The sequence below is a fragment of the Saccostrea echinata genome, unplaced genomic scaffold, assembly GCF_033153115.1.
Source record: "Saccostrea echinata isolate AGI-Se365-2 ecotype Australia unplaced genomic scaffold, CSIRO_AGI_Sech_v1 ptg000007l, whole genome shotgun sequence".
In the NCBI taxonomy this organism is placed as follows: Eukaryota; Metazoa; Mollusca; class Bivalvia; order Ostreida; family Ostreidae; genus Saccostrea; species Saccostrea echinata.
In genome coordinates, this window is record NW_026889756.1 from 6,988,625 (window position 1) to 7,016,581 (window position 27,957).

The following is a 27,957-nucleotide window of genomic DNA, read 5'->3' on the forward strand; positions in this document are numbered from 1 at the left end:
CTGCAGAGAGAGAAAGAGCAGAAGATGTTCAGAAGGTAAACACTGCAGAAAGTTAGTGAGAGAGAGAGGCTTAGGAGGTAAAGGTTGGGGAGAGAGAGATAGAGAGAGAGAAAGGGGCTTAGAAGGTAAAAGTTGTAGAAAGAAAGAGATGGGTGGGGGGGGGAGAGAGAAAGGCTTAGAAGGTAGATGCTGCAGAAAGGAAGAGATGAGGGAGGGAATATTTGGAGAGGAGAGAAAGAGAGAGTGAGCAGTGTTCCAGCTAGGATATGAAAATGGAGGGGTGCAAGAGGAGGTCACTTTTTCGCCAAGTACCGTTTGTCGCGAGCTTTTGTTACATAGATGTATCTCATTACTTCACCCTTATAATAATGAACTCCTTCAAATATCAATTTATTTAACCTTATTGATTTGAAAGATATATAAACACACATTAGGCCTAATTAATCTATAGCTACCCTGTCAGGGTTGGCAAAAAAACGGGAAATACTCATATTTCCCAGGACAGTGGGAAATACTGGTAATTCCCGGGAATTACTGGTATTTACCGGGAAATACTGGGAAATAAGAAATAGCTACATATTTCATAAGTTTAATCATATTTGTCAGGGTATAGACATGTAGTACACATTACTGGCTAAAATGTCTACCTGCCAGGTATCACTGTCCTGATTTAAAAATTTCTGGTTTCCAAGTTATTCATTTTATATAATCATAAAACAGTATATTCATATAGGACCTTCACATACCAGTTTTGAGTGCCATTTGTTTCATGCTTGAATCAGATGTAGTCTATGAAGGTTTTTGAAATAAACCCAAAGATCCCAAGTGGGTTTTTTATTTAACTAAATAGGGATCAAAGAAAATTATTAAATGTAGAGCATGGTGTAAATATCAAACCTAATAGAGGCCTTACAGTCCTACTCAAGGTAATTATCTCTCAAAACAGGAACACAAAACTGTCCAGAGCAATTTGTTTAAACATTATGATTGATTGTAATAACTGCAGTGTTTATATAAGAATTAAAACAAGTTTGTTTTGTTCTTGGATTGATAATTAATAAACTAATTTTACAAAACTGAAAAAAAAAATTGAATTGGAAAACTTCAGATTTGTTTTTTAAAATACAGCCAGGGAAATGTGTACTGCTTCAAAATGCTTATGAGTAGCAGACCTAGAGTAGTGATACATTCAGAATATTAAATTGCATTTTGACACATATTCAATATGTCATCTTTTGTTTTTATGTTTATTTTATTTCTGAATTTTGTATAGGATTGAATGAAATCAATGAATGAAAGAAACAAAGAACTTTTACTTTGTATTTCCAAGTATTTCCCAGTTTAGGGAAAATTATAGTATTTCCCAGGACGGGAAATACCGGTATTTACCACTGGTAATTCCCACCACTGGTATTTCCCGGCCAACCCTGTACCCTGTATATAAATTAACATATAAAAAGAATTTTAAAAATCCTCTGAGGTTAAATATTACTTTTCTTCTTCTTTTTTAATCATTTTCTATTCTTATTTCCTATTTTCAAAAACACAACCATATAAATTCTTATAAACTAGCTGGTGTCTCACAATATATTCAGTGGAGTACATGTGATTGGGTCTGTTTTTGGCAAATGTATAAAATATGGATACAGTATTTGTAGGTTATAAGTAACATATTAGTACTAGAATTAAATGTACAATTTAAAGCCAATATCTTTTTTGCTTGTTTTATCATATTGGTCATGTTATTGGCAGATACTTAATTAATAAAATTATGATTTTAAACTTCTGCAATGAAATAGAACACATTAAATATGTATACATATCTGTAACCTCATAGAATACCTTCCAGAGTGTCAAAAATCATAATTAAGGAGAAAATAAATGAATATTTATACTTGTTTCTTTGCTATTAAATATTGAATTACTTCTTTTTTTCAAAAAAAAAAAAACGTCAAGAATTTATAAATAAGAAGTGAAGGTCAATGTTAATTCTACTTTCACTTCGTGATTTATTTTTAGAACGCTATAATACAAGACTCTTGTTTTATATTAATTAAAACAGATAGCTTGGACATTCTCAAAGTATTTCAGCTTTTAACCCCTATTCACACTGTCAAGTGATCAAAGTAATTACCTTATCACCTGTGATTGAAAGTGGGCACCTGTACAGTACATAGGTACCGTAATGCGAGTTTCATTGCGTAATAGACTATGACAGGAGGTGTGAATTGCTGATTGTCCTTGGGTAATCTGCATTGGAACACACTAATTATTCTAATGAGGGAAAAGGACAGTCAGAATAATACAGGACACTGACAGGGGACACAGGGGCGCTTTTGGGGGGCAGAGGGGCGTACTGATTTGAGGGCGGGGCATGGCGCCCCTCTATTTCACCCTAGCTGGAACACTGGTGAGGTAGGTAAGGGTGGGGCCAACATAATTAAACAAACATGACTTAGAAGGTTAATACTTCAAGGGGGGGGGGGGGTCAGACAAGAGCATGAGAAAAGGCTTAGAAGGTGAATACTGCAGAAAGAGAGGGGGTAGGGGCAGCCACATTCATACGTATGTTTCGTTAGAGGTATGGTATATACCTTTTAGATAGTCAGAGGAAAACTGTTGTGTTCTTTTTAGGAGGTCAAGATCTAGAAGTAAGAGTCCAAAAAGAAAGAGGGAGTCCTCCCCCACAAAATCTCCAAAGAAAGAGAAGAGTCCAACTCCAGAGAGGAAGTCAGGATCTCCTCAGAAACCTGACGATTCCTCCACAGAGGTCAAAACCAAGTAAGGTCACCTCAACAACACATAAGTAAGATAACCTCACCATCACAATGTATAGGTCCTGTCCTTTATGGAGGTCACTTCATTGTCACATTGAACTCCTGCATTCTTGCCTATGTTGTTACATTACTGTGTATTTTTCCCTTTTTGTAGTGGTAAAAATGTAACTGTGTTCATTATGATCATTAAGTATGTTTAGTGGTAACAATGTTATTGTGTTTTTAGCCATCGTTTAGTGGTGACTGTTTTTTATTGTCTTTTAGTGGTAATTGTTCATTACTGTCTTGCTATGGTAACTGTTTATTACTGTCTTGTAGTGGTAACGATGTGGTAAATCAGAATGGGACAGAAGAAAAGAAGGAGATAAAGCCAGAAAAGGAAGAACAGAAGAAAAAATCATCGAGCCGATCTAGAAGTAGGTCACACAGTCGTCATAGAAGTCGTTCAGCAGACCGTCGTCGTCGCAGATCTAGATCAAGGTGAGGATATGTAGTGAAATGTGTGTCGACAATAACATGTTTATATCTATATCTCCCATTTAATCATTCATGTTAAGTTGGTGGAAATGTTAAAAATATCAAATAATCAATCTGTACATTATGTCAGTGAATCTGTTTACTTTATTTTACCATTTAATAGTGTAAGATCTTAATTATTAAAATAGCATAGAAAATTTGGCTGTATACATATTATTTTTAGCTCAACTGAGCCAAAGGCTCAAGTGAGCTCTTCTTATCAAAATTTGCCCATTGTCTGTCGTTGTTGTTGTCGTCATCATTGTTAACTTTTCACAATTTCATCTTCTCTGGAACCACTAGGCCAATTTCAACCAAACTTGGCACAAAGTATCCTTAAGAGTAGCCCTGTAATTAACTGAGTCAGTGATGTGTTGTTCTGGCAGATCACGGCGTCGCTCTCCTGCCAGACGAAGGTCAAGGAGTCGTTCCTGGAACAGACGACGCAGTTCTCCACGGCGATATAGGCGACGTACACCTTCACCCCGCAGGAGGTCATCACCAAGGCGACGAAGTGTGTCCCCACGCCGCAGAAGTCCAGCAAAGCCGCGACGATCCACTGAACGAAGTCCAAAAAAACGAGGACAGAAGTCTAGGTTAGTCTGCCAATATTCTTTTTATAGTCCTTTATTTCAGACTGATTGCTCATGTTGTTGTGACAGACTCATGTTTTTATATATTATGCACATGTGCATAGCAATGCATACTGCATGTGCATTTATTCATATGATCTAATTATGTATATATTTTTATTTGCAGCACACTTCTACATCTGAATTAAATAATTATTCATTTAATCTGTAGTAAAGTGTATTGACTTTTAAATTGTTCTTTTCCAGAGAGGTCCAGAGTTAGCCTCAGGGCTGTAATTATATTCTGGCCAAGGTCATTTTGTATCTTTTAATTTCATTGGTATTTTTAGTTTGTCTCATGCTTTTGGATTGGGTTTTGTTTTTCCCTCCAAGTTTTCTTTGTGTTTTTGGTTAATTCTGATTTAGCAGTGGAAAGGTATAGTCATATCTTGGTGATTGAGTTGTTCAAGTTGTGATAAAAGACCTTTTGACATTGAGACTTGTATTTCCACTTGCATGGTAAGTAATTCTTTCATACTAATGCTAATATATATTATTCTAATTTTATTAAATGTGAAATCTATAATTTTGCAATTAATTCCTAAAGTCACTTTTCCTGGAGTAAATGAATAGTGAGAGTGAGACTGTGGATATAAAGTTATGTGTAAATAGTAAATTCATGGATGTCTCACTTATTCATATTTTTAAAGTAAACTTTATTTTATGCTTATTGTAGCTATCTACAAAGTTATTTGTTGTTGATTTGTAGATATTGATCTGTCTGTCTTAGACTAGTTTATGCAGCTTATGCGCTGCAGTATGGCCCATTCCCATTGAATGGTATGAATAATATTGTTTTTTATGAGTACCAATAATTAATAATGTACATATACATTGTCAAGATAATTATTGTAAAGTTTTTATGATAAATATATATTGATTAAAGAAATGGGAGATTTGATTGTGTATATTTCATATAATTGGATTATCTCCCTTTGATTCTGTTAAAGCTATATTGATCAATAAGTCTATAGTTTTTATGCTGAATACTTATAATTTGTTATTTCATTACAGGGTTTCTTTACTTTACTTCATTTTTCCATTGATTCATCGTAATAAAGATACCCGTCTTGTTTTAACACGAACCAACAGCCTTGTTGTTTTTCATCACCATCACACAACACAAGTCTGTTACATTTTGGCGCCCATGTAGGGACAAGACGGCACTATTCCACTCAACGATGGATCAGACAGGACGTCCAAGTATGCACAGATATGACAGAAACTTGCCTGCATGTTTGGTGAGCTTAGACTGTTAAGTTTAATATGAACCTACAGGCTCTGAGCCTTGGAGATATTGTGCAGTAGCGACTGAGTATCTCATAGACTTATCTGTGATTTCTACTGGATTCCAGACCATTCCATCCATGGACCATTTTAGTGAAATTTATTAGTTTTGTATATATGTAGATACACATGTACCTAGGTATGTAATCATAAGATCAGCTGAGTGGAGAGGTAATTTGTGTTAAAAGCCGGCTTAGACATTGTCTGTCTGTCTTGATTTTTTTCCTTATATTTTTTTTTTACTTTTTTTTGGGTACCCTATCTCATAAATATTTTGGTTGAATTTATTTTTTTTATTTGAAAACATTTGAGTACTAAAATTATTTAAAATTTTGATTATTTGAATTATTTTACAGTTTATTTTAAATATGTAATTATTTAAATTTCATTTCATATTTTCATCATTTGGTAAGAAAGCGTAGTGTAAAAGTATCCTTTCTATTTCTATATAGCACACTACCTACCCTCAAAGCCCTTTGTCCCCAGCTATTACTACCTAATAACAGATATAGTTGATTAATTCATCTGTCTTACTTTTGACAAACAAGACTGTAGACTGACAAGACACAGTTATATTACAGGTGTTTGAGTTTAACAGTGGTAGTTGGAGTAGTGGTATTGCATTGGTTTGTTGATTGAGTAAAACAGGTTTCAGTTGATTGAAGTTGGGTTAAAGTGTCTCATTTTACTTGCATAGTTGTGTATATTAGCATATTTTAAGCAGTTCAGATTAATCCTATCCATTTTCAGAGTATTCCATTTGCATACTTGCCACACTATTTTCAGCTTTCAGATACATGCCAGTTTGTTGACATTTTTTTCAGATCGGGTTCGGTTTTCGTTTGACTACTTCCGTTTTAACAGTTAACTGTTCGGGTTCGGTTTCTTTCGTTTACCGATCGAGCTCGATATTTATGTAACACCGTCACCGGAAGCGGCAAATGTAAACACGTGTTTTGACAAAATTTTTCGGGAATTTGTTGTTCTTGTGTTTATTTCTTTAGAATACTTGAATATTACATTTGTAATTTGTGTCTACTGAAACATCATTGAATATCCTTTTGCCCTGATTTATTTTACAGCGGAAAATACAGGTAAATCTTGGTATTATGTTGACTTAGAAATTTTGTTATTGAACAGCTGATTTCACAACTTTAAAATTTTTGTGCATAATTTATCAATCACCGGAAGTGCAAGGTATTACTGGATGTGCATTTCTACTTTCGTTTTCCCTTGTTTATAAGTTCTGTTTAGAGCTTACCCTCCTTCACAATTCTGAATCATTTTTTTTCAGCACTGAATTTATGATTGTATTCATAGCCCACATTTGACATGTTCACATTGAACTACCCTCCTTATTACTTAGTTTACAAGAATTAGATCTATTTGCCCAACATTTTGCCCTGTGTTTAACTTGGTCTTCAGAAAGACTACCCACCTACTACCCTGAATTTTGTACATGAATTATTATCTTTTGTACATTTTTATATCATTGTGGTTCAACATATTAATCATGTCTACTGAGAACAAATCAACTGCAGAAGGAGCAACTGCAGGAAAGTTTATGACAAAAGAGGAGACAGAGCAGTTGGTTAAGACTCTGGAAGCTATGAACCTTAGGCCAAAAGCTGGTACCCCTGCAGATCTGCTTGGTTGGATGTCAGAAGTAGTTACTCTTGGCAAAGAAACAGGAGCCATTCCTAAAACACCAATCAAGACAGAACCTTTTTCACCCTTCTCCAATACAACGATGGACTTTACAACTCCATTTAAGCACCCAGTGCGGATTGCTATGTTCTCTGGAGGAAAGAGTGATTCTTCATATGAACTATGGCGTTATGAGGTCACATGTTTAAGCAAGGAAGGATATTCAAAGGAGACCATCATGAATGCCATTAGACGATCACTCAAGGGTGAACCAGCTAATGTGATGATGAGGTTAGGTCCAGTCAACACCATTGAGGAAATTCTGCAGAAATTTGACAGCATTTATGGGAATGTACTTGGCACTGAAGATATTCTAGCAGAATTTTACAGCGCTAAACAAAAACCAGATGAGGATTGCGCAGCATGGAGTGTTCGTCTGGAGGAACTTCTTAACCAGGCTATCAAGAAAGGAAAGATTTCCCCAGCAAATGCTAATGACATGTTGAGGACTATGTTTTATAAAGGCCTGCGTCAGGAATTGAAAGACATTTCAGGACATATCTTTCAGATAATCCCAGACTTTGATAAACTTAGAGTGGCTATCAGGAAGATTGAGATGGACCATCAACCTGACATTTCAGTGAAACCTAAGCAGACTACAGTTAAATCTGCCCAGTCTACAACCGATGAAAGGTTTAGTGAAATACAGGCACAAATTCATCAGCTATCAACTCAGATACAGCAGATGACACAGCCTCAACATTTCAATCAACGTCCTCATTATGGACCCAGACCATCATTCCAGAGAGGAAGAAGAAACTTTCAGGAATACAAAGAAAGAAAACAGAACACCGAGATGTATACTCCTCCTGAAGTTTCATCCAATCTATCCATACCAACAAGAGATCAACAAAAAGGTAAGATTATTTGTTACAGGTGTCATCAGGAAGGCCATCTAGCAGTTGGATGCAGAGTGAGGATAGACCATCAAAGAAGTCGAGGTCATTTAAACTTCAACAGGCCGAATCCTGGGGTCGAGGATCAGGCCAGGTCAAAGGGAGGCCCATCGACAAGGAGGCAATAGTTGGAGTATCTAACGAGGTGAATATTGAGATTGAGCAGGTCACTTGTTCAGCTCTCATTGACACAGGTGCTACAGTGTCTACCATAAGTGCCAGTTTCTATGACCAATACTTATCTCATATTGAGATTCATCCTATTGATGATATACTGCATATTGAATGTGCAGATGGTCAACATATGCCCTACTCAGGCTATATATCTGCCAGTATTAAGCCTTATGGTACACCACATGATGTCTTAGATGACTGCTTATTTTTAATTGTACCTGACAGTAACTATAATGCTAGAGTACCCATTCTTATTGGTACTAACATTATCAGCCGCCTCATAGATATCACCAGAGATGAATTTGGATCAAGATATCTTCAAGATGCACACTTACAGACATCATGGTATATAGCGTTCAAATGTATGGCATTGAGACAGAGAGACTTGCAGCGACATAGCAACAGACTTTGTCTTATCAAGTCAGCAGCTATAGACAGAGTGATTATTCCACCTAATGGAAGAGTGATAATCGAGGGATACATGGATAAGAAGCTGCCTTATTACAGAGTCCTTGCCATGCTTCAAGCTACAAGGAAGTCCATAATCCACACAGATTTGGATATCACTCCAACACTTCACCTATACAACCATGAATCTAGTGCCACTATTCCTGTGGAGATATGCAACATCACCACAAGGACTGTTGCAGTACCACCAAGAGCCATCTTGTGTGAACTTCAGCCTGTCCAAATACTGAACACTTTGATGCCTGAGACTCATACCATCAGTCCTAAATTGCAGAACATTTTTGATAAGATCAAGATTTCACCATCAGTGACTACAGAAGAACAACATCACTGTAAACAACTGATATCTGAATTTTCAGACATATTTTCCACCAGCTCAACAGATATTGGAACAACAGATAAGGTGAAACATCGGATTGACTTATATGATACAACACCATTCAAGCAGAAGTACAGAAGGATTCCACCAGCCATGATTGAAGAGGTCAGGACACATATCCAGGAATTACTAGCAAGTGGAGTGATTCGACCATCACACTCTCCTTTTTCGTCCAATGTAGTGCTGGTTAGAAAACAAGATGGAACGTTAAGGCTTTGCATCGACTATCGCCAACTTAATTCCAGAACCATCAAAGATAACTACGCACTCCCTCGTATTGACGAGATCTTGGATTCCCTATCAGGCAACAAATATTTTACTGTACTAGACATGAAGTCAGGATACCATCAGATTGAGATAGAAGAGTCGCATAAGGAAAGAACAGCATTCACGGTTGGGCCATTGGGTTTTTACGAATTTAATAAGATGAGTTTTGGACTTGCCAATGCACCAGCAACTTATCAGCGTCTTCAAGAAGAGTGTTTAGGAGATCTACACTTGAAGATATGTTTTATATATCTGGATGACCTGATCATTTTTTCCAGAACTTTTGAGGAACATTTAGATAGACTGAACCAAGTATTTACAAGGATAAGACAGTATGGATTGAAGCTTTCTCCAAAGAAGTGCTCATTCTTAATGGACAAGGTGAAGTACATTGGCCACATAGTCTCATCAAAAGGTGTTCAGGCAGATCCTGACAAGATCGATAAAGTGCGAAACTGGCCAACACCTAAGAACCCAGAGGATGTTAGATCTTTCCTAGGCTTCGTAGGATATTACAGAAAATTCATCCAGAATTTTTCCAAAATTGCCCGCCCCCTTATTGACATAATGGCCACTGGGAAGAAGAGCCGCAACCATAGTACCAAACAACATGCAAAGTGGAAATGGGATCAAGAGCAGGAGACAGCATTTTCTGTCCTGAAGGACAAATTGACATCTCCACCTGTCCTTGGATACCCAGACTTCACTAAGCCATTTGAGCTCCACACGGATGCATGTGGTACTGGATTGGGTGCAGTTCTTTACCAGAACCAGGATGGACATAACCGGGTAATTGCCTACGCAAGCCGAGGCTTGACAAAATCCGAGCGGAACTATCCCACTCATAAGTTAGAGTTCCTCGCTCTCAAATGGGCCATAACCGAAAAGTTTTCGGATTATCTCATGGGTAATACCTTTGCCGTATTTACTGACAACAACCCATTGACTTACGTTCTTACATCAGCAAAGCTAGATGCAACTGGTCATCGCTGGATCGCAGCTCTATCAGCATACAACTTCACCATAACATATAAGCCAGGCAAGAATAATGCTGATGCTGATAGACTGTCAAGGCTTCCAGAGGTTATAGACAGTGAAACAGTGAAAGCCATCTGTAACTTACAACAAGATCACCCTCTGATTGAGTCATTACCAGTGACAATAGCATCCTGTGACCAGATACAGCCTTCAGATGCTGATCCTTTCCAGCATATTGATCTTCATGACATACAGAAAAGAGATGTCACTATATCTACCTGGAAAGAACATGTAAGGAATGGAACTAGGCCCAAGAAAGATACCATGACTACAGATCATGATAAGATCATATACAAGAATTTCAGTAAGCTAAGGATTGTAGATGGGTTGCTAGTCAGAGTCACCAGTGCTGATGATGGAGAACATAAACAAGTTCTGGTTTCTCCAGAGGTCATTCCTGTTCTAATGGAATTCCTACATGATAAAATGGGACATCCAGGCAGAGAAAGAACCACAGCATTAGTGATGGACCGATTCTACTGGCCAAGGATGCGCAAGGACATAGCGACTTATGTTGACCATTGTGATAGATGTTTGAAGTTCAAAACACCCGACAATCAACGTGCTTCTTTGGTCAACATACCTACAACACAACCCCTAGAGCTTGTATGTATGGATTTTTTAACCCTAGAACCATCTAAAGGTGGAATTCAAAATATTTTGGTTATAACTGATCATTTTACTAAATTTGCAGTTGCTGTCCCAACCAGAAACCAGACCGCCAAGACCACAGCAGATGCCCTCCTGAACCATTTCATTATTCCATATGGACTTCCAAGACAAATTCATTCGGACCAAGGTACAAATTTTTCTAGCAAACTAATTCAAGAATTATGTCAAATTGCAGGTATTTCCAAGTCAAGAACCACCCCTTACCACCCAATGGGTAATGGGATCACCGAGAGATTCAATAGGACCTTAATATCCATGCTTGGGACACTTGAACCAGAACTAAAGTCCAACTGGAAGGCTTACATAGGACCCCTCATACATGCATACAATGCCACCAGACATGAAACAACAGGATTTTCTCCATTTTATCTCATGTTTGGAAGAGAACCAAACCTACCTGTTGATTTAGTGTTTGGGTTGGACAATGGGGAAAAGACCAAAAGTATGTCGTCGTATGTTCAAAGTCTGAAACAACGACTGGAAACAGCCTACAAAATAGCCAATACAGCAACAAAGAATAGCCAATTGAGACACAAGGCCCTTTACGACTCAAAGACAAGGGGAGGTATATTGAGTGCTGGTGACAGAGTATTGGTGAAAGTGGTAGCTTATGATGGAAAGCACAAGATTGCTGACAAATGGGAAGATCATCCCTATATCATCATGGATCAACCCAACATCAATATTCCTGTGTTTAGGGTTAAAAGAGAGGATGGGGAAGGCAGATGTAAAACCCTGCATCGAAATTTGCTGTTACCCATAGGAACAAAACTCCCTTCTCCAGCGCCAGTTCCAGCACCAAGGACGAGCAGGAAGCGAACAGATTCACTTCATGAACCATCCATATCACCTACAGTGGAGGATGATAATGACGATGATGATGAATCAAACTATTACTTACTGGGTACCGGTACCAAGACTCAAAGAGACCAGAATATGGAGGACGCTCCATTGTCCATTAGTCATTCTACTAATGATGTCGACCAAGGTCCAGAGTCAGAGTTAGCAGATGATGTGCTTCAAGAACTCGTTCCTGAGGATGATCCACTACAAGATCCTCCTGCTGAAGAAACAGAAGGCATTCCTTCTATTGAAGAACCAGCAGAAGAGGAAGATCATTCTGTTGAGGATACAGAAACAGATGAAGATACCTTTGTTGAAGAGAGAGTAGAACATCCTACTCCCCCACAGCGACGGTCAACTAGAACTAGAGTCAGGCCAAAGTGGACAGAAGACTACATTATGTCACACCAGATTCAGTCACCAGAATGGTTGCAGAGAGCAAAATACTTGCAAACATTAGTTACTAGTGGGGTTTTTGACACCATGGATCAAGATTCTACTAAAGCTCTTATGTCCATAATTACAGGTAAGTGATGTTTTAACCTTATTTTATGCCGCTATTATTTTTTTTTCAGAGTTTTTTGTTACATTCTCGGGTTTGGTCAATGGCGCGGACGCCATTCTTGCACCAGGGGGAGAATGTGACAGACTCATGTTTTTATATATTATGCACATGTGCATAGCAATGCATACTGCATGTGCATTTATTCATATGATCTAATTATGTATATATTTTTATTTGCAGCACACTTCTACATCTGAATTAAATAATTATTCATTTAATCTGTAGTAAAGTGTATTGACTTTTAAATTGTTCTTTTCCAGAGAGGTCCAGAGTTAGCCTCAGGGCTGTAATTATATTCTGGCCAAGGTCATTTTGTATCTTTTAATTTCATTGGTATTTTTAGTTTGTCTCATGCTTTTGGATTGGGTTTTGTTTTTCCCTCCAAGTTTTCTTTGTGTTTTTGGTTAATTCTGATTTAGCAGTGGAAAGGTATAGTCATATCTTGGTGATTGAGTTGTTCAAGTTGTGATAAAAGACCTTTTGACATTGAGACTTGTATTTCCACTTGCATGGTAAGTAATTCTTTCATACTAATGCTAATATATATTATTCTAATTTTATTAAATGTGAAATCTATAATTTTGCAATTAATTCCTAAAGTCACTTTTCCTGGAGTAAATGAATAGTGAGAGTGAGACTGTGGATATAAAGTTATGTGTAAATAGTAAATTCATGGATGTCTCACTTATTCATATTTTTAAAGTAAACTTTATTTTATGCTTATTGTAGCTATCTACAAAGTTATTTGTTGTTGATTTGTAGATATTGATCTGTCTGTCTTAGACTAGTTTATGCAGCTTATGCGCTGCAGTATGGCCCATTCCCATTGAATGGTATGAATAATATTGTTTTTTATGAGTACCAATAATTAATAATGTACATATACATTGTCAAGATAATTATTGTAAAGTTTTTATGATAAATATATATTGATTAAAGAAATGGGAGATTTGATTGTGTATATTTCATATAATTGGATTATCTCCCTTTGATTCTGTTAAAGCTATATTGATCAATAAGTCTATAGTTTTTATGCTGAATACTTATAATTTGTTATTTCATTACAGGGTTTCTTTACTTTACTTCATTTTTCCATTGATTCATCGTAATAAAGATACCCGTCTTGTTTTAACACGAACCAACAGCCTTGTTGTTTTTCATCACCATCACACAACACAAGTCTGTTACATTGTGAACACTAAGTTCAGTCCTTTGATAGTTTTTGATTTAGTCAACTGGACTATATACTAAAGTTCCTTCACAAAAAGGTACAATTAACAGATTTCTTATGTTGTACTGTATGACATTGCTGAGAAATGTCTTATTGACTTACAGTTCCCGATCCTCTAGCAGTTCTGGCAGCTCAAGGTCTCCGTCGCCATCCAATCCCAAAAAAACAACCAAGGTAAGGGAATTTTATCTATATTGTATGGCAAGGAATGATGCATTTATACACAAACCACTCTCATTGTCTGCAGTCTTTCCTTAGTTTTTAGCTCACCTGAGCCGAAGGCTCAAGTGAGCTTTTCTGATCAAAATTTGTCCGTTGTCTGTCGGCGGCGGCGGCTGCGGCGTCTGCGTCGTTGTTGTCGTAAACTTTTCACATTTTCATCTTCTTCTCCAAAACTACTGGGCCAATTTCAATCAAACTTGGCACAAAGTATCCTTGGGTGAAGGGGTTTCAAGTTTGTTCAATTGAAGGGCCATGCCCTCCTCCAAGGGGAGATAATTACGAAATAGCAAAAAATTAATAGCATTATTGAAAAATCTTCTTCTCAAGAACCAGTGGGCCAGGAAAGATGAAACTCATGTGGAATTATTGTCAGTTAGTGTAGATTCAAGCTTGTTCAAATCATGACCCCCGAGGATAGGGTGGGGCCACAATGGACAATCAAAGTTTTGCATAGGAATATATAGGAAAAATCTTCAAAAATCTTCTTCTCAAGAACAGCAAAGCTATGATTGGTCATATTTATGTGGAAGCATCCTCAGGTGGTGTAGATTCAAATTTGTACAAATCATGACCCCCGGGGGTAGGGTGGGGCCACAATGAACGATCAAAGTTTAACATAGGAATATATAGGAAAAATCTTCAAAAATCTTCTTCTCAAGAACAGCAAAGCTATGATTGGTCATATTTATTTGGAAGCATCCTCAGGTGGTGTAGATTCAAGTTTGTTCAAATCATAACCCCCGGGGGTAGGGTGGGGCCAAAATGGACGATCAATGTTTAACATAGGTGTACATAGGAAAAATCTTCAAAAATCTTCTTCTCAGGAACAGCAAAGCTATGATTGGTCATATTTATTTGGAAGCATCCTCAGGTGGTGTAGATTCAAGTTTGTACAAATCATGACCCCTGAGGGTGGGGTGGGGCCACATTGGACAATCAAAGTTTTACATTGGAATATATAGGAAAAATCTTCAAAAATCTTCTTCTCAAGAACAGCAAAGCTATGATTGGTCATATTTATTTGGAAGCATCCTCAGGTGGTTTAGATTCAAATTTGTACAAATCATGACCCCCGGGGGTAGGGTGGGGCCACAATGAACGATCAAAGTTTAACATAGGAATATATAGGAAAAATCTTCAAAAATCTTCTTCTCAAGAACAGCAAAGCTATGATTGGTCATATTTATATGGAAGCATCCTCAGGTGGTGTAGATTCAAGTTTGTTCAAATCATAACCCCGGGGGGTAGGGTGGGGCCAAAATGGACGATCAATGTTTAACATAGGTGTACATAGGAAAAATCTTCAAAAATCTTCTTCTCAAGAACAGCAAAGCTATGATTGGTCATATTTATTTGGAAGCATCCTCAGGTGGTGTAGATTCAAGTTTGTTCAAATCATGACCCCTGAGGGTAGGGTGGGGCCACATTGGACAATGAAAGTTTTACATTGGAATATATAGGAAAAATCTTCAAAAATCTTCTTCTCAAGAACAGCAAAGCTATGATTGGTCATATTTATTTGGAAGCATCCTCAGGTGGTGTAGATTCAAGTTTGTACAAATCATGACCCCCGGGGGTAGGGTGGGGCCACATTGGACAATGAAAGTTTTACATTGGAATATATAGGAAAAATCTTCAAAAATCTTCTTCTCAAGAACAGCAAAGCTATGATTGGTCATATTTATGTGGAAGCATCCTCAGGTGGTGTAGATTCAAGTTTGTTCAAATCATGACCCCCGGGGGTAGGGTGGGGCCAAAATGGACGATCAATGTTTAACATAGGTGTACATAGGAAAAATCTTCAAAAATCTTCTTCTCAAGAACAGCAAAGCTATGATTGGTCATATTTATGTGGAAGCATCCTCAGGTGGTGTAGATTCAAGTTTGTTCAAATCATGACCCCCGGGGGTAGGGTGGGGCCAAAATGGACGATCAATGTTTAACATAGGTGTACATAGGAAAAATCTTTAAAAAATCTTCTTCTCAAGAACAGCAAAGCTATGATTGGTCATATTTATGTGGAAGCATCCTCAGGTGGTGTAGATTCAAGTTTGTTCAAATCATGACCCCCGGGGGTAGGGTGGGGCCAAAATGGACGATCAATGTTTAACATAGGTGTACATAGGAAAAATCTTCTTCTCAAGAACAGCAAAGCTATGATTGGTCATATTTATTTGGAAGCATCCTCAGGTGGTGTAGATTCAAGTTTGTTCAAATTATGACCCCCGGGGGTAGGGTGGGGCCACAATGGACGATCAAAGTTTTACATAGGAATATATAGGAAAAATCTTCAAAAATCTTCTTCTCAAGAACAGCAAAGCTATGATTGGTCATATTTATGTGGAAGCATCCTCAGGTGGTGTAGATTCAAGTTTGTACAAATCATGACCCCCGGGGGTAGGGTGGGGCAACAATGTATGATCAAAGTTTTACATAGGAATACATTTGTATATAGGAAAAATCTTTAAAAATCTCAAGAACAGCAAAGTCACGGTTTGTCATATTTATACGGAAGCATCCTCAGATAGAAGTGTAGATTCAAGTTTGTTCAAATCATGACCCACCCCCCCCCCCCCACTCCCTTTTTAGGGGTAGGTTGTGACCACTCATGCATTTATGCTTTTCAATACTAAACTGATTTTTCCTTTTTTCCTAGCCACAGTGCTCAGGTGAGCGATCTGGCCCTTGGGCCTCTTGTTTTCATTGGTTCCATTACTTTTAACCAATGGTCTGTGATAAAATATTTTCAGTAAAGTTACAAACTCTTGATTAAACAGTACATCTTATCAATAATACAGTTGGCAATAATACAGTTGCCAATTACAATACATTACTGCCAGCAATGGCACAGAATATGCATTCCATTCAATTTATGTACAATGTAGTCAAAATACAACTAAGTTTAAGTTTTATTCAGTATAATTCATTAACCTTGTAATCGAAATACTAGGAGACTTTTTAAAAAAATCTAAAGTATGGAGTGTGGAGATGTGTAGAAAAAGAAAATCAAGGTAAAAATGTGTATTTGGCAAATACACATTATTTTAAAATTAAATCCTGCTCCCCCCCCCCCCAAAAAAAAACAATGTCAGATAAAATATGAAGGGGTGGAGGGGGGATTGGCGAGATCCAAATGCTACTGTTGTCCGACATCGATAAGGACACAAAATTGAACATTTTACTGGAAACTTTATGTTATCAATATTTAAAATGATTCTTTTAATGAATAAACAGAAGAAATATGTTATTTACAGTGTTATAAATGTTTGTATTAGTTTAAAATTTTGAGGGAAATCTTGGAAATAATTATGATTCTTTTCCGGACCTTGAACTTGATCTAAACTCTTTTTCATATTCAACAGAAAGGAGAAGAGAGGAGTGGATCTGAGAGTTCTCCTGATAAGGGAGGTGTACAGAAAAGAAGACAATACAGGAAACATGACGTCGAGTCCAGCGGGTCTTCTTCATCTTCAGATAGCGAGGCATCTCCAGGTAATACATCATTTTGTGTCCAGGGATATCCCTGTTTTCCATGTGTCTATAATTACATGTCCAGGGATATCCCTGACTTCTGTGTCTATAATTACATGTCCAGGGATGTCTTTGACTTCTGTGTCTATAATAACATGTTCAGGGATATCCTTGTTTCCCATGTATCTATAATTACATGTTCAGGGATATCCCTGTTTTCTACATGTCTGTAATTACATGTTCAGGGATATCCCTGTTTTCCATGTGTCTATAATTACATGTTCAGGGATATCCCTGTTTTCCATGTGTCTGTAATTACTTGTTCAGGGATATCCCTGTTTTCCATGTGTATGTAATTACTTGTTCAGGGATATCCCTGTTTTCCATATGTCTATAATTACATGTTCAGGGATATCCCTGTTTTCCATGTGTCTGTAATTACATGTTCAGGGATATCCCTGTTTTCCACGTGTGTGTAATTACATGTTCAGGGATATCCCTGTTTTCCATGTTTCTATAATTACATGTTCAGGGATATCCCTGTTTTCCATGTGTCTGTAATTACATGTTCAGGGATATCCCTGTTTTCCATGTGTTTATAATTACATGTTCAGGGATATCCCTGTTTTCCATATGTCTATAATTACATGTTCAGGGATATCCCTGTTTTCCATGTGTCTATAATTACATGTTCAGGGATATCCCTGTTTTCCATGTGTCTATAATTACATGTTCAGGGATATCCCTGTTTTCCATGTGTCTAATTACATGTCCAGGGATATCTCTGACTTCTGTGTCTATAATTACATGTCCAGGGATATCTCTGACTTCTGTGTCTATAATTACATGTCCAGGGATATCCCTGACTTCTGTGTCTATAATTACATGTCCAGGGATATCCCTGACTTCTGTGTCTATAATTACATGTCCAGGATATCCCTGACATCTGTGTCTATAATTACATGTCCAGGGTTATCCCTGACTTCTGTGTCTATAATGACATGCCCAGGGATATCCCTGACTTATGTGTCTAAAATTACATGTTCTGGGATATCCCAGATTTCAATGTCTATAATTACATGTCCCGGGATATCCCTGACTTCTGTGTCTATGATTACATGATGTCCTGTTCTAATCTGTGCTCCTAACTATTTTCTAGAAAGAAAAAGAACAGATAGAGGCAGAAGTCCAATTTCTCCTCGTGGACGAGATCGTAGATATTCCCCGGCGGGACGCAGAAGGTATATGTAGGGGTGGTGGTAGAATCAGAAGAACAAGATATATGTACTTGTGTTTAATGTCAAAATATCCTAACCCTGACAAAGCCCTGTATAATAACAGGAGACCCTGAAAATTTCAGTTTGGACCAAAAAGAAGTTTAACTTTAAAGCATAGATTGTTTTTAAATCTGTATGGACCTGTCTGTCTGTATTACATATCTACATGTGTATCTCAGTCTGTATATCTATATAATTAATTCTATCTCCGCATAGAAATGTCTGTCTATAAATATCCTTGTATAACTGTGACTTCCTATTCTATAAATATCTTGTATAACTGTGACTTGTTTATCTATAAATATCTTTGTATAACTGTGACTTGTCTATCTATAAATATCCTTTGTATAACTGTGACTTGTCTACCTATAAATATCCTTGTGTAACTGTGACTTGCCTATCTATAAATATCCTTCTGTGGCTGTGACTTGTCTATCTATAAATATCCTTTTATAACTGTGACTTCCTATTGCAGATACTCACCTCCACCGAGCAGGTTTAGTCCGGTCCGATACAGACGACCTTCACCTCGCTATATATCACCACGGCGACCAAGAAGACGATCATCCCCATATTATGACAATAGAAGGCAAGAATACCTTGTTAAATACTGATGTGAGCTTTCCTGATTATAGATTGTCAGGTGTTCATCTGTCTGTCTTTAATACTGGTATGAGATTTTCTGGTTATAGAGTGTTTTTAGTGTCCATCTGTCTGTCTTTGATGTGCTGTATTTTGTCTGTAGTTTCCCCATTTTCAACTTTTTGAGAACCACCAGATAAACTTCAGCAAAATTTGCCCAAAAGCCCCATGGAATTAGTGATTTATGTCACCATAAAAGATAAAAGATAACCTCAAATGATGCTCATGTCCCTAGGTGTTAAAGTCTTTATCCAATTTAATTCTACCAAGATAAAGACAATAGGAATTTGCAATTTCAATTTTCAGTGAGTCCTTAAAGCTATTTTTAGATATAAACTTCCTTTAGTTACCCCAGAGGGGTTAAATGTCCTCTTAGGAAAATAACAGAGTTCTTCTCTAAGCTATTTTTAGATATGGCAGAATTCTTCTCTAAGCTGTTTCAAGGTATGACCTTTCAGTGTTTGCCTAGTGTAGGGTATTGATCATCTAAGTTATTTTGAGATATGCCCTTTCTGTGTTTGTCTAGTGTGGGAAGGCTATTTTGAGATACGCTCTTTCTGTGTTTGTCTAGTGTGGGAAGGCTATTTTGTGATATACCCTTTCTGTGTTTGCCTAGTGTGGGAAGGCTTTTTTGAGATCTGCCCTATCTGTGTTTGCCTAGTGTGGGAGGGCTATTTTGAGATATGCCCTTTCTGTGTTTGCCAAGTGTGGGAAGGCTATTTTGAGATACGCTCTTTCTGTGTTTGTCTAGTGTGGGAAGGCTATTTTGTGATATACCCTTTCTGTGTTTGCCTAGTGTGGGAAGGCTTTTTTGAGATCCTGCCCTATCTGTGTTTGCCTAGTGTGGGAGGGCTATTTTGAGATATGCCCTTTCTGTGAGAGGCCAGTGTGGGAAGGCTATTTTGAGATATGCCCTATCTGTGTTTGCCTAGTGTGGGAAGGCTTTTTTGAGATATGCCCTTTCTGTGTTCACCCAGTGTGGGAAGGCTATTTTGAGATATGCCCTATCTGTGTTCGCCTAGTGTAGGGTATTGATCCTCCAAATTTTTGAGATATGCCCTTTCTGTGTTTGTCTAGTGTGGGAAGGCTATTTTGAGAGATGCCCTTTCTGTGTTTGCCTAGTGTGGGAAGGCTATTTTGAGATATGTCCTTTCTGTGTTTGATTATATTGAAGGCTATTTTGAGATATTCCCTATCTGTGTTTGCCTAGTGTAGGGTATTGATCCTCCTTGTGGTGAAGCCTATTTTGAGATGTGCTCTTTCTGTGTTTGCCTACTGTGGGAAGGCTATTTTGAGAGATGCCCCTTCTGTGTTTGTCTAGTGTGAGAGGGCTATTTTGAGATATGATCTTTCTGTGTTTGCCTAGTGTGGGAGGGCTATTTCGAGATCTGTCCTTTCTGTGTTTGGCTAGTGTGGGAGGGCTATTTTAAGATGTGCCCTTTCTGTGTTTGCTATGGAGGGCTTTTTTGAGATCTGCCCTATCTGTGTTTGCTTAGTGTGGGAGGGCTATTTTGAGATATGCCCTTTCTGTGTTTGCATATGGAGGGATATTTTGAGATCTGCCCTATCTGTGTTTGCCTAGTGTGGGAGGGATATTTTGAGATCTGCCCTATCTGTGTTTGCCTAGTGTGGGAGGGCTTTTTTGAGATATGCCCTTTCTATGTTTGCCTTGTGTGGGAAGGCTATTTTGAGATATGCCCTTTCTGTGTTTGCCTAGTGTGGGAAGGCTATTTTGTGATATATACCCTTTCTGTGTTTGCCTAGTGTGGGAAGGCTTTTTTGAGATCTGCCCTTTCTGTGTTTGCCAAGTGTTGGAGCGCTATTTTGAGATATGTCCTTTCTGTGTTTGCCAAGTGTGGGAGGGCTATTTTGAGATGTGCCCTTTCAGTGTTTGCCTAGTGTGGGAGGGCTATTTTGAGATTTGCCCTTTCTGTGTTTGCTATGGAGGGCTTTTTTGAGATATGCCCTATCTGTGTTTGCCTAGTGTGGGAAGGTTATTTTGTGATATGTCCTTTCTGTGTTTGTCTAGTGTGGGAGGGCTATTTTGAGATGTGCTCTTTCTGTGTTTGCCTACTGTGGGAAGGCTATTTTGAGATATGCCCTTTCTGTGTTTGTCTAGTGTTGGAGGGCTCTTTTGAGATGCCCTTTCTGTGTTTGCCTAGTGTGGAAGGCTATTTTGAGATACGCCCTTTCTATGTGGGGCATTAATCCTATAAGACAGTTTTTACTTTATTTTGAAGTAATTTCATGTTCCACATAGTCAAGTGTATTGATTCATGTTCACTATAGGGTAGAGTGGGGTAATTTCGACCACTTTTGCTGATTTATGGCTTTCAATCCACAAAACACGACTGTGACTGTTTTCAAATGTTCTAGTTTAAAATAAGTTCAAAGTACAAAAGAATGATTTTTCCTCATATTTTTCTGCTTTACAAGTTAGAAATGCATAAAAAATATCAAACTGGTCTAAAAAATTAGTAAGCATGTTGCACGGGTTAATTTCGACCAGCCTCGGGGTAATTTCGACCACAACAAACATCAAAAAGAAAGATAACTCTTGCAATGCAAGTAAACTTTACCTGTCGCATTTTATTCAAAATTTATGGTCCGAGAAACTATACTGCCTTATTTAGAAAATATGTGTATCCATCTCTATCTCTCTCAGTAAACAGATTAAAATGGATAAGTACTAGTATCCATACAGTAAAGAAATGGGCTGGGTAACATAAGCTTTTCAATGCTGTCTTACAGACGTCTTAATTCTTATTCTTTATTCTAAATTCTGCTTTTAATTCGCCAACTCTATAATTTAAAATTGTGATATATAGTTATGCAAATAGATAAAAAAAATTCTCAGATCCCACAAATAATTTCTTTGTTATGATTTTTAAATTGTCCAACCCAAAAGGGATTTATTTAATGTCGTCTTTTCACAACAGTCATTCAGATTGTATATATATATATGTATAAGGTTTGAGCATAGCATTAGAATTGCATATATTTTTCTTCACTAATTTTTACCATATATACATTCATTTGGAATGCGTTGTTAATATACGGCGTATTTTACGTGTTTTATTAATTCTTAAAAGAGATATATACTGAGAAATTCGATCAAGTCAATTAAATAAAGATTAACAGAAGCAAAGTCCTCTGTCCCCCCCCCCCCCCCAAACCAAAAAAAAAAATCCCAAACCCAAACAAATCATTTCATTTCAGTATTTCGAGTAACATCATAGTGGGTTTTTTTTGTTGTTTCAAGATTGTTGCGGCTCTTTTGGTGTGTTGTTCTGATATTTTGGGTACTATTTGGATTTTTTTTCTACCTGGACTGTGTGAAACGATCTTAATACGACTGGTTCGTTGGTTTTCGATAGCCTCAGTCTTATTCGTCAAAGTTTACGCATTCATGATGATGAAAAAAATACAAAAACCTGATTTTTTTTTATTTTTTTTTTTTATTATATTTAATATTGCCTGCACCCTCTCTTTTGTTAATCTGACGGGTTTGGAATCTTTTGGATTCCTCTCGTCATGTGTAAATTCAAAGCCAGTGCCGACTACGTGTTCTCTTGCACCTCGATCGGTGATGCACCCTGGTGAACGGCCCGAACAATATATATAGCTAAGCATGCATATGTTAATTTAATAATCTGACATTTTTTTTAACATAAAAGGTTATGTGTAGATAAAATTGTACATATACAGTATAATTATTTTTTTTTGGAAGATCTATTTCTGCATTGCATTAAACAGCTGTTGAAGACAACTTACACATATTTCAGAATAAGTGGTCAAATTTACCCCGCGTCCTTAAAATCAGTAGGGGTAATTTCGACCAAAATCAAATGGACGTTTCTTGTGCATTTTGAGAGAAATCCAAGATAAATTTGTAAAATTCTGCAACTTAAAGATATTCCAAGAAAAAATAAAACGATTTTAATTTAATTCGTGCTGTAGACTGTTGAACAAGATTAAACTTTGAAAAAGGTTGTACGAATTGTCTCTCTTGCATTTCCTTGATCAAATCAAGCGCACTGAAGACGGGGACTTCGAACGTCAAACTGGAGACATAAATGAAAAATATTTTTTTTATCTCTGATCAAGCCATATTTGCGATGAATAATTATACTAGGACATACAATTTGAGGAATAGTTTTCTATAATTCCGAATAATTTACTTGTCGCAACACTTCCGTAGATCTTTGTGTGGTGTTGTGTTCCTGTGGTCGAAATTAAATGGTTGGATGTCGAAATTACCCTGACTTACCCTAGAATTAAGGATTCACCAAAGGTTTCCAAATGCCAGAATTTAATTTGCATGTAATTCTTTCATTATCAAAGATAACATAATAAAAGTATATATCATTTGAAAGCTTGTTAAATTTACTATTTATTTATCCTAATTTAAACTTTAATTAATAACTTATTTAAAAAATTTTTAAATTTTTATGGAAATTTTAGTGCATAGATATTTTTTTAATCAACTTTTTTGTATTTAAAGTGGTCATTTTGCCTAAGGGTAGATTAAAGATTGAACTTAAAAACCGTATCTCAGATTTTTGATAAATCTTCTAATTCAAAAGTTACAGCCATTTGCCCTTCAATGTTACAATGTTACCAATTTATTAGCGTAATTTAACATTTCCCTCAATAATTCCAAAACTAAGCTAGATATCAAAAATCTGAGATACAGTATTGTGAACACACATTTGAGAAGCAACCAATCCAATTTTCAGAGAAATTGGTCAATAAATAAGGGAGCTGAATCCTTTGAAATAATACCACAAACTGTCTGATCTTACTTTACAGTAGAGGGCAAAAACCCATTACACAACAAAATCTGCCAAAGCTAGGAATATATAACACCTTCGAGATTCAGCTTTGGATACCTGTCACTTAGCCATATTTCCCATTCATATTCACAAGAATGGGAGGTTCTTTTCTGTATTTAGGTGCTTTTAATTAAGTAAAAATAGGTTCAACTCTGAATCAGGTCCACATTAATATCTTAAGTACATTGTAAGGGCTTGCAGAACTTTGTCTGGTGTCTAATGTGATTCAGTCTCCTAATTTCAAAACAGGAAGCATAAAACTACTCAGAATTAATCTACAGTAAAAAAGGCTTATAACGAAGTGCCAGGGGCGGACAATTTGGCTTCGTTTTAAATGTAATTCGTTATATCCCTTAAGTTTGCAATATATTTTAAAGTCATGAAGAATGAAATTCACTTCGCTGAAATGGCAATTCTTTATAAGCTTGTTCACTATAAGCATGTCTTACTGTATAATTTATTTCGATTTTGCCAATCAGGATGAACAGTTCACTGTTTGTAATTCTTTATAAGCTTGTTCACTATAAGCATGTCTTACTGTATAATTTATTTCAATTTTGCCAATCAGGATGAACAGTTGACTGTCTCTGATTCCATTGTTTACTCCACTCTTTTGTAATTTCAGAAGTCCAGTCAGGAGAGATGGTTACTCTCGGGGATACTCCCCTCCGCAGCGCTGGGGATCCCCATCTAGACGTCAGAGGTCTCCTCCCAGAAATTTGTCCCCAAGACGTAGATTAGATTCCCATGATTCCCCTCCCTACAGACGACGTATGGACTCAGAGGGATCACCTCCCAGACGAAGGGAATCATTAGGGTCACCTCCCAGACGAAGGGAGCCTGGCGGGTCATTAAGAAGGGATTCAAGGTCACCTGAAGGTTGGCGAAGTGCCAGGGAAGATTCACAACAGAGAAGGGGGCCTGTGTCAAGTAAATCTGATGTCAGACAGCGTAAGGGCCGTGAGAGGTCACCTGAGGTCAAGAAGGGTCGTGAGAGGTCACCAGAGGTTAGGAGAAGGTCGCCTGCCAAGGAGAGAAAGGAGAGTGAAAGTTCCTCTTCAGAGTCTGAGTCTGAATCTAGTGAAGCCTCGTCTCCAAAACGGAGAGGAGTGAAGGAGCAGTCCTCAGAGAGAAAACAGGTGGACAGGCGGAAACCAGAACCGGCCAGAAAACGTAAACAGTCTCCAGTCAGCAGAAAAGAGCGAGTCATTGCCAAGAAAGAACCAGAAGAAAGTGAAGATTCAGACTCAGAATCAGGAACTCCTTCACCCCCTCCAAGAAAACAACAGAGGGAAGGTACTCAGTTAAAATCTCATGTACGACGCGAAGATCCCGGAATACGTGGTAGAGAAAGAGAAGGGGAAAGGTCTCTGGGAAGCTCAAGGAGAGGAACTCGGCCATCACCTGAACCAAGGAAACAACTTCCTCCTAGAGATGAATCAGAGGACAGCGATAGTGAGAGTTCCGACTCCAGTGTACCTGAAAGAAGGCTGTCCCCACCCCCCAAAGAACGGGATGGGTCATCACGCAGGAGATCATCCCCACCCCCTAAGGAACGCAGGAGGTCATCCCCACCCCCCAGGGAAAGGGACGGGTCATCTCGTAGGAGGTCATCTCCACCAATGGGACGTGGGCGCTCGCCTGTTGAGCGACCCACACAGAGAGAAACATCAAGGCGTGAAAGGTCACCAGTCTCTCGTTCAACAAGGAGATCCCCCTCAGAAGAAAACCGATGGAAGAGATCCAGACGTCCATCTCCTTCCCCTCGACTCAGGGACAGGGAATCTCTATCACCCCCAGCCAGGCGGTCCAGATCACCACAAGTACGACGTAAAAAGTCGCATTCCCCAGAGGTCCGAGGATCCAGGTCACCACCAGCTCCAGAGAGGACATATTCCCCACGGGGCAAACGAAACCGAGGATTTAGTGGATCACAGAATTACCCTCAATCCAAGAGATCCCGTGATTTCAGTGCTGAGGTCAGGGGTGAGAGTTCAGATTTCAGAGGTCGTGGTAAAGAAGAGCAGAGTATGTACGAGCGCCGTGTGATGGGTGGACGATGGGAGGAAGATGATGTGCCGGGGGACAAAAGGGGAACCCCCTACATGGACGAGGAGGAGGAGGGGTACAAGAGGGTTGTCATGGTGAAGCCTCGAGAGGACAGGAAGGAGGAAAACATGGAAGAGATCCAAAACAGGGGAAAAACGGAGAAAAAGGAGGCTTCTGAGAGTGAATCCGAGGTATTGGAGGCTTAGTATTGCTTTGTTAGATGTAGCACTTTGTATACAGTTTTGATTTTATTCATAATGTCCCTACATTTTTTATGGTATATGCATTATATTTTGATTTCGTTGACTGACATCAATGAAGTAAATGTTCTTGTTAAGGAAGCTCGCTAACCACAGCTGTTGTTTTTAACAGGAATCTCAAACATCGAAGAAGAAAAAGAAGAAGGAAAAGAAGAAGCACAAGAAACACAAAAAACACAAGAAACACAAACACAAGAAGAACAACCCGAAGGGGCCTGAAGGAGAAGTGAGTTATACAGATTATCAGTCGGATGGGGGGGGGGGGGCTTTAGGATCTGCTTGTAGAGGAGTGTAATACAGATTGTCAGGAGGAGTGGGGACTTTAGGGTCTGATTTTCAGGAGGGTTGAAGGGGGGGGGGCTTTAGGGTCTGATTGTAGAGGTGGGAGAAGCAGTAGAGGGGCATATTTGTAAGTCTGTACACCAAGTTTCTGCTCAATACCTTGAAAAACCTTTCTTTTGCTTTTGGTACACTTGTACCCCCAATTAAAGGAATAGATGATCGGTTTTGAGGTCACATGGTCAATGGTTAAACTGGACACAAGAAGACCTGTGGTTTATACCTTGTTTTCTGCTCTGTATAGAACGTGTTAAGAGTCTAAATTGAGAGGTCGTTTTATATGATTCAAGTGAGTTTCCTGTAAATAACTTCGCTGTATGTCTGTAATAGATCTTTATCCAATATTGATGTGAGGTTGTTTTGTTGATTGATATGATTTTGTTATACACAGGAGATGGTACTGATGTCATGACCTTACTTTGTTGATATGATTTTTTCTATACAGGAATCAGACAGCCAGGAAGATCTGGAGGCCCTGGAGAAACGATTAAGAGAGAGGGCGCTGCAGTCAATCCAGTCTAAAGAGGAAGTGGAACGTGAACGACAACTCCGAGAAAAGGCGCTACAGTCTATGAAACGTCGCAGTGGGCCAGACAGCAGTGACGAGGACTCGGACTGAAGTGATGTCACAATGTAAAGTGAAGTCACAATGTACAGTGATGTCACAATGTACAGTGATGTCACAGTGTAAAGTGATATCACAATGTAAAGTGAAGTCGCAATGTACAGTGATGTCACAATGTACAGTGATGTCACAATGTACAGTGATGTCACAATGTAAGGGGGGGGGGGGTATCCCATGGAGAAATAAGAAAGTAGAAATTCCAATGAGTCCGGGAAATCTTGTGACATAAAATAAATTGACTGAATTTCGCACATCATGAAAACAGAGGAATATTGGTGTGGAATTTTTTTTTTCAATTTATGAAATATATCGTGTTTTGATTTACCACACATGAATTATTTTATGGCTGTCATTTTCTTTTATTAAGATTTAAACAATGTTGCAGACTTGATCAGTGATTTAAGAATTTATTTAGTCATTTTTGCTTATGTCTGTTCATTCTTATTATAATATGCAGAATTTTTTTTCATCCTGCTGAAAGTATCATGTTTGATCTATGAAATGCTGTAGATAATTTGTGATTTTAGTACATACTGATATTCTTGTTAATTAATGTGTGAGAGTGGAGTAATGGTGTAGACTTGTGATGCTTATAACATACAAAAATAAACATATTTAGAATGTACTTCGTGGAATTATTTCATTGCTGATATGTAAAAATAATGATATTGTCCGAGTTCAATTGAACAGGAAATATATTAAATGAATTTGATTGAACAAATTGAACAAATACTGCATTGGACATAATTGGTAATGTTATAAATAAGATGTATAGTTTGACACTA

The 27,957-nt window shown here is 37.9% G+C and overlaps 1 protein-coding gene across 1 annotated transcript in view; it reads left to right on the forward strand.

Moving 5' to 3' along the window:
* LOC133180699 (serine/arginine repetitive matrix protein 1-like) overlaps positions 1-27,797 on the forward strand; it is a 33,065-nt gene extending 5,268 nt beyond the window's left edge. The window contains exons 7-16 of the mRNA XM_061315166.1: positions 2,635-2,781; positions 3,096-3,257; positions 3,680-3,889; positions 13,557-13,626; positions 17,037-17,166; positions 18,305-18,386; positions 18,898-19,011; positions 24,525-26,139; positions 26,321-26,434; positions 26,993-27,797. Coding sequence (XP_061171150.1) covers positions 2,635-2,781; positions 3,096-3,257; positions 3,680-3,889; positions 13,557-13,626; positions 17,037-17,166; positions 18,305-18,386; positions 18,898-19,011; positions 24,525-26,139; positions 26,321-26,434; positions 26,993-27,166 — 2,818 coding nt within the window. The 3' untranslated portion in view covers positions 27,167-27,797. The remainder of the gene's footprint in view (positions 1-2,634; positions 2,782-3,095; positions 3,258-3,679; positions 3,890-13,556; positions 13,627-17,036; positions 17,167-18,304; positions 18,387-18,897; positions 19,012-24,524; positions 26,140-26,320; positions 26,435-26,992) is intronic.
* Positions 27,798-27,957: the final 160 nt, after the last annotated feature.